Source organism: Mirounga leonina, unplaced genomic scaffold, assembly GCF_011800145.1.
Source record: "Mirounga leonina isolate KUSES-001 unplaced genomic scaffold, KU_Mleo_1.0 Mir_175, whole genome shotgun sequence".
NCBI lineage: Eukaryota > Metazoa > Chordata > Mammalia > Carnivora > Phocidae > Mirounga > Mirounga leonina.
In genome coordinates, this window is record NW_023270453.1 from 7240283 (window position 1) to 7254049 (window position 13767).

At 46.6% G+C, this 13767-nt stretch overlaps 1 protein-coding gene across 2 annotated transcripts in view; it reads left to right on the top strand.

Annotated features, from left to right (window-relative positions):
* The first annotated feature begins 2766 nt into the window (after window positions 1–2766).
* FAM171A1 (family with sequence similarity 171 member A1) overlaps window positions 2767–13767 on the top strand; it is a 128261-nt gene continuing 117260 nt past the window's right edge. For both annotated transcript variants that reach the window (XM_035021566.1, XM_035021567.1), the window contains exon 1: window positions 2767–2970. In XM_035021566.1, the coding sequence (XP_034877457.1) occupies window positions 2874–2970 (97 nt within the window). In that variant the 5' untranslated portion in view covers window positions 2767–2873. The remainder of the gene's footprint in view (window positions 2971–13767) is intronic.

The following is a 13767-nucleotide window of genomic DNA, read 5'->3' on the forward strand; positions in this document are numbered from 1 at the left end:
CTTCTAAAGTGCTATGTCATCCACAGAAATCGTCTTACACCATAATACCAACCATTACACCTGAGCATCCACAGTCATGAATGTGACCCAACTTGACTTGACTAACCATTTAATGTTTGCTGAGACTTCTCCCATTCTTAAAAATTCTAGTCTATACTAGGATCACAAACACCAGTGTTTTAAGGGAATAATAAAGCTTAGGAAAAAAAATGGTTTAGTACAGGGTTTTTTTTAACTTTTAACTTTGGGATAATTATAACTCACAAGAAAATATAAAAATACTACAGACGGGTCCAGTTACACCCTGCACCCAGCTCCCCTCCCCCAGCAACCCGATTGTAACATTTTATATAACTATATTACATTACCAAACCAGGAGACTGACACTGGCACCATATTATTCACTGGATACTATTAACTAGATTCAGACATTACTGGGATTAGAACAGTTTTTAAAAACTATTTGGACACAGCAAGAGGTTAACTTGAATCATTTGCATGAAACTCATTCTTGGAGGTAACATTCTTTTTTTTTTAATTTTTTTTTAGAGATTTTATTTATTTATTTGACAGAAAGACAGTAAGAGAGGGAACACAAGTAGGGGGAGTGGGAGAGGGAGAAGCAGGCCTCCCGCCGAGCAGGGAACCCGATGTGGGGCTCGATCCCAGGACTCTGGGATCATGACCTGAGCCGAAGGCAAACGCCTAACGACTGAGCCACCCAGGCACCCCTGGAGGTAACATTCTTACAGGGAATTTGAGTTTGCTGTCATCAGAGCTGGATACTTTGAGCAAATTATTTGTCACTGAGCTTCAGTTTGTTCATCTATAATTTGGGAATCCTAATACTACCCAAGTAAGTTGTTATGAGTGAGAGTGGCATATATGAGGAATGCCCCCTCCCCCAAATAATTGTTTTCTTCATTCCTTCATGAGACTTCAGCTCCCACGATTTTTTAGGAGTCCCAGGTGATCTAATAATCAGCATGGTTAATGTGCTTTGTTTTTGGCTCAGGCTGGTCCTCTTTCTTAGAGCCAACATCCCCAACATCCCTGACCAAGGCACATCCTCAAGATATTTGAAGTGGAAAGTTTCGACTGTAGGATGGGGCTTAATGCTACATCTCTTAGAAGGCAGCCCGCTACCTTGAAAGTGACCTGAAAACTTCAAGACTGCCCTCCTCCATGGAGCCATGTTCTACCCAGCAATCTAGCTGGCTTGGACTCTGGGCTCCTGCAGGCTGGTGACTCAGCTGGAGTTGAGGACTGAGCTGAACTGTCATTCCATTCGCTTCCCTGCTCTGGCTCTGAGGTGGACCCTGGAACAGCCCTAAGGCTTTGACTCTGGAAGTCAGAAGGAGGAGGGATCAGGCAGTCCTTAATTGTGGGTTTTCCTTCTGCCTTCTGACTACCTGCCACCCTGTGCAGGTGCACAATTTGCACTAATTGTAGCATTGGTCCTGAGGGTGACAATAAAACCCATATGGGCTCCTCCACCTCCTGGCTTTTATTGTGTCTCACAATGATTGGTCTATCATAAGCCAACTGGGCAAGTGCCATCCTTCATTCTCTTTTTGGTACACTGCCTGCCCTGCCTTAATGCCCAATTAATAAAATTACAGAAATAACCCTCCTCTGGCCGATTTCTAGAGGCAGCACTGGGCAGTGAGACTGGTGTGGATCTCCTTAGAGCCTGGGTGCCACACAGAGGTCCGAAGATCACTGCAGTGCTGGTTGGGAGATGGGGTGGACAGAGTCAGGGGGACATGAAGGTTGCATGGAGAAAAGCATACAAACAGGAGCCATTTGAAGAAGGGAAATTGGGGTGGGGTGGGTGTACCTAGGCTTAAAGGAAGCCTGAGGATTTTGTGACGAGCTTCAACCTTAGAGCCAGACTGATTATTTTATTTCAGCCTTGGCTTTGCCACTGACCAGCTATGTGCTTTGGACAAATTCTTAACCCTCCTTAGCCTCTATTTTCTCATCTGTAAATGAGGGATAACACCATCTATCTCTTGGTTCATATGCTGTGAAGACAAAAGTAAAAAAAAAAAAAAAAAAAGTACCTAGGCCCTCAATATATGTAAAAGTAATTTTTTCCCCACCCTAACCTGCTAGAAATAGCCAAGCACAATTCTACGGAGAGCCGTTCATCTGTCAACACTTAGGCACAGAGGACCTACTACATTTTATACAGGCATAGGGATTCTGTTTCCGCTGACCTTTAACATTGGATGTCAAGTCAATCTTGGGGAACAGAGGCAGACTGGGACCTGAGTAGCTGCAGGTGGCGTCATACCGAGGCAACTGAGGCAGGCCACGCCCTGAGACACAAATAGGTCCTGAGGACCCTCAGTTAACAGGTGCGAAGGCCTCAGCCCAGAAAAGCAGGTGTTTCTTTTTTTCTCCAAAGTAGCGGGGGAACGGGGTGGGGGGTGGGTGCGGGGGCTGTCTTGGGGCCACAGGTCGCGCTTGCGGTCCTTGGGGAGGTTCGAGGGCGCGCGGGCGGAGGTGAGGGGGCGTCGCTGCGAGGGCGGGAGCGGGGCTCGTGGGCGCGCGGCCGCCAGGTGGCACCACGGCGGGGCCTGGGCGCCGCCGGCGGGCGGGGCGGGAGGCACGAAGGGGTTAAAGAGTTGGCGGAGCCGCCGCCGCGGCTCTTCGGGGAAACCCACCGGGGTGCGCGGAGGAGGGAGCGGCCGTGGGCTGCGGAGCCCGGCGCCGCGCCGGGCGGGGGCGCGGCCAATCGGGCGGCGGGCCCGGCGCGCGCGGAGCCAGGCGACATGGAGGGAGGCGCGGCGCCCGGCCGCCCCTGACGCGCCGCTCCGTCCCGGTGGTCGGTGAGCCCGAGCCGCCCGGGGCCCTGCGGCGCGGAGATGAGCAGGTCCGCGGCGCTCTTCTTCTGCCTGCTGGGCTGCAACGTCTGGAAGGCGGTGACCAAGACGCTGCGGGAGCCCGGCGCCGGAGCCCAAGGTCGGTGCGCGCTGGCGGGGTCCGGGAGGCGCGAGGGCCGGCGGCCGGTGGGCTTTTGTGTCGGCCACGGGCCTGCCGCAGCGCTGGCGGCGGCAGGGAGGCTCTCGGGCCGCATTGTGGCGGCGGGCTGCCGGAGCCCCAGCCGCAGCCTCTGCCGCCGGGCCTGCAGCCCCCGCGCCGCGCTCCCGAGGGGGCGGCACCGCCGGGGCGGCGCCGAGGCGTCCGGGGCAGAGGCTCCTGCGGGGGCCGAGGCCGAGGCCCGAGGGGTGCGGGTGGCACCGGCTGTTGCTGCTTCGGGGGGCTCGTCTGCGTGCCTCCCAAGCGCCTTTCCTTTATGCGTGACACGGGCACGAGGCTCCATCTTCTCCTTCGCCCCGGCGAGAGGGGCTGCCCCGGGGTCGCCGCCGCCCGCTCCACCCTCGGGGCTTGGGTCCTGGAAACCCGAGTGCGGGGGCTGAATTCGGCCCTTTTGTTGTGGCGGTTGAGGGGGTCGCCGCCGCCTCTGGGGTGCCCTCGGCGCCCTGGGACCCGGGGTCCGTGGCCGCTGCCTGCCACCAGCCTGCCGCAGTTTGGGAAAGTTTCGGGGTCTTCTCCCCCTCCCTGTCCAACGTCTTTTCCAGGCCTTAAGGGATTTGCTCAGCGCCCCAGGAATCATCCCCAAAAGGGGAGACAGAATTAGAACTGGGAGGCCATACTCACTTAAAAAAATCATTTCTAGGTCTGTTATGTTGCCCGCTCATGCCTTTTGTCTAATCTTTGGCCTCTGCAAATCTGCTTTCCAGACCTGGGAGTAATGTGGCCGTCTCTGAGAATGGCCACAAGCCTGTCTTTTGTTTTCAAAATAAGAATTTATCTGGGGGGTACCCCGAAGCTTCCTTTGCACGCGTGTGTGGGGACAAAATTGAGTGCTTCTGTGTTGCCTGCCTTTTCAAAAGGGTGAGTGAGGCCGTGGCAGATGAGCATCTGCATCCGCCCTGGACACCACTGCTGGGCCTTCCTCGGCCTCTCTGGGCTCCCGAGAGAGTTTCTCTGCAGCACGGTAGACCCCCCCCCCCCCCACCCCGGACTCCTTGCCCGTGTCATCTCCTGGCAGAAAGGTGTGAGTCTTGTAAGGTCTGCCGCGTAGATGGAATGAAGGAGGAGCACCTCATCCAAGCGGACACCATCCTCTTGCACAGACCCTGACTTACCCCCTTTTTTCGTGCTAACCTCCTTCCCTTGTAACAAATATTCAAATATTACCTGGGAGCAGAGAACCCTGGGTGGACTTCCACCCATGATGTGTCAGGCAAAAAAGGTTCTACCCATAGACGGCTGGGTTTAGTTTGTTACCTACATGTTGAATTAAAGGTTTTCCTCTTCGTCACTTGCTGTATCATTTGCAGGCATCTCTTTCATCATTGCTTTTTCTATAGCTGTGATATAATAGGACTGTTATGAACTGTGTATAAATTTAGTAATGTATATTGTGGAAAGGGGGACATTGACAAGGTACAAAAAGACCCATATGTCTCTTCAGTAGGAAATGAATGTTTAGAACATTAGATCATCGGTGTAGAATTGTAGCCTCTTTCATTAATACCCTACTGCTCTTTGAATCAGCTATTTTAATGAATATGATATTTGTGTTTCAACGAGGCCATTAATTCCAAAGAAGGGGTTGAGTATTTTGCATTTGAAATAGGAATATATAGAAACATTAAGTTCATGCCCTTATAAAATAGAGGAAGGCATGGCCTCAAAGGAAAAAACAGTCATGAACAAAACCTGCTAGGTTTACGTTGAAGACCACACTTCACAGAAACCTTACTGCTAAAAATCAGATTGGGTAACTAAACGAAATGGAATATCCTATGAAGTGGGTGAGAAATGATCAACCAATGGGGATATTTATACCATGGTTTGGAGTGTCTTAGTATATGGTACGGTTTGAGTGGAAGACCAAGTGTTTTGGAATGTGGAATGTTTTTCCCCCAGGATTACTGCCGTGATTGGGTAGGATGGCTTTTTAAAGCATTGAGCCCAGGAGCTCCACCAGAAATCAAGGTCTCACTCTCAGTCATCTAGGTTTTGAGCCAGTTTTTTTTTTTTTTAAGATTTATTTATTTTAAAGAGAGAATGTGCAGAGCTGGGGGGAGGGGCAGAGGGAGAGGAGAATCTTAAGCAGAATCCCCACTGAGGCCCAAGCAGGGCTGTCACAGGCCCCATGAGGGGCTCGAGCTCATGACCCTGAGATGGTGACTTGAGCTGAAATCAAGAGTCAGTCACTTAATCAACTGGGCCACGCAGCCCTGAGCTAGGACCATTTTTTAAGAGAGTGGACAGTTGCTCCTTTGAGGTTGGAAGGTCACCTTCCCCCAACTGATTTCCTCAAACCATCTTGACACTCAACTTGTAACATTGTTTTTAAATTCACCTCTTCTCTCCTAGATCACATACACAAGGAGGGAAAATGCTACATCTGATTTCACTCTGCAATTCCAGAGCAGGTGTAGATTGTTTTGTACGTGGTGCTCAGGTTGTGCTGAATGAGTGAAGGATTGAAGACAGCTAATACACACACTGTAGTGCAACATGATGCATTTTTTTACAGGAAAACTTCAATGCTTACCTTCTCCAAAGCCTAATTTATAAGAGTTTTGCTTTTATTGTAGAAATGGTTACTTGAATCATTCTTTGAACGTGCATTGTACACATACCTTATACACCAACAGAGTTTGGGAATGGCTTAGGGAAAACTACTTAGAGACCGAAAACACACAAATATATACTCTATACTGTAGAATTACAGTTAAATCCCTGAAACTAAATGACACCTTTTTTATTAAATGAGTCTTTATCACTTCATCTAAGGAAATTAACATGTGCAAAATTTCTTGGCATTACTTTGCTCTTTATATATTCAAGATAAAATTTAAGGTTTGGCTTCAGATTCTTCTTACTGTAGCTGCCTTGACCCAGCAAAGGGATTTCATAGGCAACAGTTGTCAAAGTGAAGTTTTGCTTTGCTGATCAGGAATTTGAACTAGCTCTGGAATATGATTATGGGCTTTGATTAAGTGTTCTCATATAAGTTTCTCTAAAGTGTTTGTCCGATCTCCTTTTTTTCTGAGGAGAAAAGCAACTGTTACTCAGAAGTACTGACTAATGTTTACTTTCTTCACCTCTTGGACACTGTGCATCGAAGCTGGCTTCATAGAGGGGGCTCTCCTTGAAGCTGCAGTAAGCTGTGCAGATGTACTCCATAGGGACGTAGTTTTGAAGCCCAGCACTGTTGTTACGTGCCAGAAGAAAGGTCAGAGCTAGGTTAAGGACTTCATGCTCAGACTTAAATTGTATGATCTTTAGTTTGCTGCTCATTATCTAACAGTAAGGTATTTTGCAATGATGTGCTAACTTTACGTTCATCTCCGAAAACCTACAATCTGTCATAACATTCGAGGTGAATGGTTGGCTGTCTTTCTTCTCTCTGAGAGGTCTGTCCTTTGCCAAATTCAAATTTCAGTTATTAGAACACCATGATCAGTTGAAAGACCGTGCAGTGATGTAAGATATCAGGAGGATCATCCAACAAGCATAACTTATGCTGACATTATAGTAAGAACGTAACATCTAAATAAAACTCACATCCTGGGAAATTGTAGTACTTGGACTTGCTGAGGCCACCAGGCTTTATTGCACACCAGGTGTGGGAACTCTGCAAAAGTAACAGCAATATCTAGGTAATTTCTGGCAAAGACTCTGAAATGACTTTATGAATTATTTTTGTGTCATACTTGTACTTTTCCTATAACATTTTGTAACTTATAGCTTATTTGCTTAAAATTCTAGCCAAAAAAGGGAAACTATTGTATAGATTTCTAAACTAATAGTTTGCAAATGAAAGTACTTTCTAAGCTTTAGTCAACTCTTCATTCTAAAGAAATTACCAATACCTCTGTAAATCTAACTACATTTTTATTGTTGGGAAATACTAATTCAGTAATTTTAGTAAATACTACACGCTAGAAAGGCACATGGAAATAAGTTGGACGTAACACAGACGTGTATAATACTATTGAAGGAAAAATTTTATAAAAAAAATTTCAAAACTCTAGATGGAGGAATTTGTCCTGTGATAACACCTACCTCCTATATTTTTTGTGAAACATGTCTAATGGAAATTATCACATAGTTCCATGACTGTTAGAGTTTGAGCAAGTTACAAATAATTGTAAACAAGTCATTTTCATTTTATTTCACTGAATATAATTTAAGGACTTTTAAAGACCTCGGTCCTGGCTAAATTATTCAGTTCCACCAAACATGGAACTGAATGTATTTTAAATGGTTTTTTTTTTTTTAAGCTTCTTTATTTTTCTTAGTAATTTCTACACCTAACTTGGGGCTTGAACCCACAACCCTGAGCTCAAGAGTTGCATGCTCCTCCAGCTGAGCCAGTCAGGCACCCTGAAATGTATTTTTTTTTTTTTTAAAGATTTTATTTATTTGAGACAGAATGAGAGAGAGAGAGCATGTGAGAGGGGGGAGGGTCAGAGGGAGAAGCAGGCTCCCTGCCGAGCAGGAAGCCCGATGCAGGACTCCATCCAGGGACTCCAGGATCATGACCTGAGCCGAAGGCAGTCGCTTAACCAACTGAGCCACCCAGGCGCCCCCTGAAATGTATTTTTAAAAATAAGCTTCAGCACTCTTAAATAGACCAGTTAATTGTGTGAAATAATTGCTTTTAAAGAAATCCTACAGTGTGACCCAGTAGTGTGCCCTACATTAAGAAAACTATTGTTTTCGTAAAATCAGACTTGTAAATAGGCAAAATTTGAGGCAATTCACAACTATAGAAAGGTTTCTTAAAAAGTTCCCTAAGAGCACACAGTTAAGTTGGCGTGTTTAAGGTGATTCTATCTTCCTCTGGTCAAGTCTCTATTTTAAATGATTTCTTCACCAGCTCCTCTTCCCCTCGGGTTCACATCAGCCTGCAGATACTTACCCTTTTTTATTTCCTTCACTTACCCTTTACAGAATTTATTAATCCACACGGATTCCGGTAATGAAATCCTTTTATGTGGATGACTCCATTTTTGTCTCTCTTGCCTTGATATGATGTCTTAGCTCTATTTCTTTTTCTCCAACACTCTACTAAACCTTTCCCTTTCAGTGCACTCTGCCTCCAGCCCCTCATCTTTAAACCTCCTCCAACCCAGCATACCCGAAGTTCTCTATTAACTAGACTCAAAATCTGGGTATCTCCTTAGATCATTTCTCCACCTTCTGGTCCACACGATCGGTAGTGTTACAGGTGTATTTATATGGCACATTTATGTAGATGTCTTTAGATCAAGATAGATGCATTTATGTAGTACAGAAGGAGTGTTCCCTTGAGGTCAAGTTTATCCTCCTTGTTCTGGAGATGAGGAAAACTCAGGCCAAGAGAATTAATATTTTTTTTAAAAGATTTTATTTATTTATTTGAGAGAGAGAGAATGAGAGACAGAGAGCATGAGAGGGAGGAGGGTCAGAGGGAGAAGCAGACTCCCTGCCGAGCAGGGAGCCCGATGCGGGACTCGATCCCGGGACTCCAGGATCCTGACCTGAGCCAAAGGCAGTCACTTAACCAACTGAGCCACCCAGGCGCCCAGGCCAAGAGAATTAAAGTGACCTGAGCTCATGGCACTTTCTCACCACATGGACCCTGTGGAAGGTAGAAGAATGGTCCTTAGAGATGTCCATATCCCGATCCCTGGAACTCATGAATATATTAGTTACATGGCAAGAGGGTCTTTGCAGAGCTAATTAAGGATCTTCAGATGGGAAGATTATTCTGGATTATTCCAGGTAGGCCCAATGTAATCACAAGGATTCTTACAAGAGTGAGGTGGGAAGATCAGAGTCAGAGATGGAGACATGACCACGGAAGCAGAGGGTCAGTGTCAGAGAGACGGTGAAGGTGTTTCACTGCTGACTGTGAGAATTGAGGAAGGGCCATGTGCCAAGGAATGCAGGCAGCCTTTGGAAGCTGGAAAGGGCAAGGAAATGGATTCTACCCCAGAGCCTCCAGAAGGAACACTGTTTTGCTGACATCTTCACTGTAGCCCAGTCGATACTGATTTTGGGCTTCTGACTTGCAGAACTGTAAGATGGTAAAATTATGTCATTCTAAGCCACTGAGTGGTGGTAATTTGTTACAGTAGCAATAGGAAACTCATACAGATACTGACCCCCAAGAAGTATGAAGAGAAATGGGCATCCACGCAGTCAGGGTAATGGTACAGCAGCAGTGGACCGTTGTGGGGAACCAGGGCTACCGAGGATAATATTTGGAGTCACTTGGCATTGCCAAATTGGAGCCGTGTTGAGGATCCTTGGGGAGTGCGTCAAGGACCTCCCCCACCACTATCGCCAAACAACTTTCTTTCCTAGGTGGACTCAGGAGGCTGTGACTTACTTGTAAGCAGAGTGTATCAGATCTTCTGTGTTCCTTCTAGAGTTGGGATTAGCCATACCTGCAGGGAGAATACAGAACCTCCCAAACCCCTGCCAAAAGCTACTTTGAGAAATCTTGCTTGCTTTTTTTTTTTTTTTTTGAGAAAGAGAGAGAGAGTATGCGCATGTGAGTGAGCAGGGGAAGGGCAGAGGGTAAGAGAGAGAGAATCTCAAGCAGGCTCCACATTCAGTGTGAAGCCCAACATGGGGCTCAATCTCATGACCCTGAGATCATGACCTGACCCAAAACCAAGAGTTGGTCGCTTAGGGGGCGCCTGGGGGGCTCAGTCGGTTGAGCATCTGACGCTTGGTTTTGGCTCAGGTCATGATCTCAGGATCATGAGATCGAGCCCAAGAAGTATACTTAGGATTCTTTCCCTCTTCCTCTCCCTCCCCCTCTTCCTCTCCCTCCACTTACACATGTGAGAACACACACACTCTGTCTCTCATAAATAATAAATGTTTAAAAAGAAAAATAAAAGAGTCAGACACTTAACCAACTGAGCCACTGAGGTACCCCAGAAATCTTGGTTGCTTTTAAACTTTGGTCTCATTTTTGTTGAAACTTATCTCTTGGTAACTAAACGATGTAAAAGAACCTTGTCATTGTATGTCACTGTAGGCCCCCCAACGCCTTTATATAATGAAAGGATGGTGCCTCCCCCCAACTTGGAGTGGCCTCCCAGGTGTCGTCTCAGGGGCTCAACACACTGTCTCTGATATCTGTGCCTCTTGAGGCCGATGAGCGCCACCCGCTTTGGGCCCCAGGCCCCAGTGCAGACAGAGGGAGAGCAGAGTGAAACACCTGGACAGAGCACATGTTGGGCAACACAGGAAGAGCAAAACTGCTTGATCTCCTGCAGTCTCTATCTCGCTGGGGACAGAGTTAAGTTCGGTGTAGTCCAGAGAGGGGAGCTGCGTGGCGTTTGGACAGGTCCCAGAATAGTAACTGATGGGGTCTCTGGCGGTTGAGTGCAGAGGTGTGGGATTCAAACCTCAGGGGCTGGGAGAAGGAGAAGGAGAATGAAGTGTCCTGGCTCGAGGCTTCTCCCCAGGAACTGAACTTGAGAACGGAGAGAAGCTCGATCTTCTCGAGTTCTGCGCTTTGGTCAAAAGGTAAATACAGAATGGAGAAAAGGAGAGAATCACTCAGTTATTTTAAGGCTGAAGAAGACCTTGTCTTCCCATTAGATCTCCTAAACAGTCATTCGCCCATTTCTCCTCATTTTCACGATTGCGCATCCCTCACCCTCATAAGGTACTCATTGAAAGCATGCCGTCTTTTTCTCTCCGTTTTAATCTGTTCTTTCAGCCCAAGCTCTGTCCACGGGTCCCTCTTCAAACACCACTTTATTTGTGTTTCTCTCCTGCAGAAAAACATTTAATACTTTCCTGTTGCCCAAAGCATAAAGTCTAAATCACTAAGTCTGGCCTTGACAACTTTCCGGTCTTTCCTCATGTGCCTATTCTAACCTTTGCACCCTTGCTTCACCAGTTTAAATCATCCTCTCTAGCTGGAGCGTTCCATTCATCACCCCTGGCTGACCACTGTACATCCTCACCCTCATGTCCCTCCACCTCCAGCCGTGTTCCTGTTGATGCTCTTACAACCCTATAGACGGAGCATGTGCTGTATGAAGACACGCATAAATATGTGAAATACCTCCTAGACAAAAAAGGGTGGTGTGGAGGGGAAACCCTTATTTTTGGGAAAGCTTGATTAAATCCTTACCCTGTGTTATTTTACAATCCAATTGGAAGAGAACTGGAAAAATAAGAAGGTATCACTGGGACTTTTTTTTTTTTTAAGATTTTATTTATTTATTTGAGAGAGAGAGAATGAGAGAGAGAGCAAGTACATGAGAGGGGGGAGGGTCAGAGGGAGAAGCAGACTCCCTGCCGAGCAGGGAGCCTGATATGGGACTCAATCCTGTGACTCCAGGATCATGACCTGAGCCGAAGGCAGTCGCTTAACCAGCTGAGCCACCCAGGCGCCCCACTAGGGACTTTTTAATGTAATTGGGCAAGTCTCTTGAGTAAGATGAAACCTAGTAACACTTGTCTGACTAAAAGTCCATCTACAAGTTGTGATGTGTATTTCCAGGTATTTCAAGGATTTATCCACAGTGGGACACAGAAAGTTTAATTTTAGAGAGCATAAGCATGCGGACATCACTCAGGGTGCTTATTGCTTATAAATTTGGTTAAGACATGTCCTCTTGGGTGCCTGGGTGGCTCAGATGGTTAAGCGTCTGCCTTCGGCTCAGGTCATGATCCCAGAGTCCTGGGATTAAGTCCCGCATCGGGCTCCCTGCTCCGCGGGAAGTCTGCTTCTCCCTCTGCCTCTCTCGCTCGCTCTCTCTCATGAATAAAAAAAAAAAAAAAGACATGTCCTCTTGGTGATCAGATATTTAAACCATGACAGCATTGATTGGAAATACTGGTACTATAGTGCTTTCCAATGTCAGATGAAGCTCTGAATAATAATAACAGGACAATCAGGTAAAACTCATACTACTTAAATTGAATGGGGAGGTAAGGTGACTAAATATAGATCTGATATGTTCCACTATTTTGGACCCTTAATTTTATGTAAAACATGTAAACACATACTCAGATATGGAAGCTGGCAAGATTTTTGGATTTGTGGGAAGTAGCAAGTGGCACGGGAAAAGCTGGCTTAGGGAAAGATACCTTTGAAGTGAGTGTTGAGTTTATAAAAGATTAGTTTCATCATTCTATTTGTTTTGATTTAAGCTGTACCTCACAGGGACAAAGAAATGTGAGTTTAATGAGGAAAGTTAATTATTTCCATGTCAGGTGAGCATTTCATTTGCTTCACTTACTTTTTTTGAGCTCAGAATTTGAGTGGAAAAATTACTGAATTTGTATTGAGGGAAAGATTGCTAATGTAAATTTTTTTTTGAAGGTTTTTGTTTTATTTGGAGAGAGAGTGCAAGCAGGGAGGGGCAGAGGGAGAGGGAGGGAGAGAATCCCAAGCAGGCTCCACGCTGACCATGGAGCTGGATGTAGGGCTCGATCTCATGACCCTGAGATCATGACCTGATCAAGATCGGACACTCAACTGACTGAGCCACCCAGGCACCCCTCTAATGTAATTTTTAATGTAATTTTGACGAGGCTGAACTAAAGACACTGAACCCACTTTGGTTCAAGCTGTGACTTCTGATTTTTAAAAATTATTTTATTCTATTATTTTTAAAGATTTTATTGATTTATTTGAGAGAGCACGTGCACAAGCTCAAGGGGGGCGGGGAGGGGCAGAGGCAGAGGGGGAAGTGGCTGGGAACCTGATGTGGGGCTCAATCCCAGGACCCTGGGATCATGATCCGAGCCAAAGGTAGACGTTTAACTGAGCCACGCTGGTACCCCAAGACCTTTTGATTTTAGAACAGTAATAGCACAGCCTCAATGGATGAGGTGCTCGCTCCTCCTTCTTACCCTGGTAGTACCTGAGTATGGTGGTGGTGTGTGTCCTTTGCACCCCAGTCCATTTTGGAGGCTCTGGGGAAGACTTTGTTTCCAAACCGATTCAAGTTATAGTCAGAATTCAGTCCCTTGCAGATAGATATAAGGCCGAGGTTCCTCTTTCTTTGCTGGCTGTCAGCCTGGAGCCTTTCTTTGCTCCTTAAGGCCACGTGCATTCTGTCACCTTGCCCCTTCCGTGGCTAAGCCAGCAGCAGCACCTGGAGACCTTTTCACATCTCACCCCTCTCAGACTTCTTCTGCTGCTGCATCTCTCTGACCGCAGCCAGAGAGACTTCTCTGCTTTTAAAAGGGCCAGTGTGATTAGGTTGAACCCTTCAGATAATCCAGGAAAGTCTCCCTATCATAAAGTCTATAACCCTAATCACCCCTGCAATCCTTTTGCCATTTAACATGACATATTCACAAGTTCCAGGGGTGAAGGTATAGACCTCTTCCGGGGGCTCCTTCTGCCTGCCACAGCCATAATGTGGGCCGTGGGTCAGTGGGCAGAGAGGATAGGGAGGTCAGTGAGAATGGGAAGGCGGACGGAGGAATGTCTTCTCTTGGCAAGCTCCAGGGAGGGCTCTGGACAAGTATCTCCTCTGTCCTTTGCTGCCCCGAGGCCTTACAAGTCCAACACAGTCTCGTATGCAGGGAGATCCGTGGACGGCTTAAGGGATACCAAGTGCTGTGCTTCAAGTAGTCCCGAGTTTTTGTAGCTTGAGACTGAATTCAATGAATGGTAAATATTTATGGTATCTGAATTATATCTAACGTTAAGTCAGTGTGATAGTGGCAGGCACTCTCGGCTTCATTCACAGAGACATG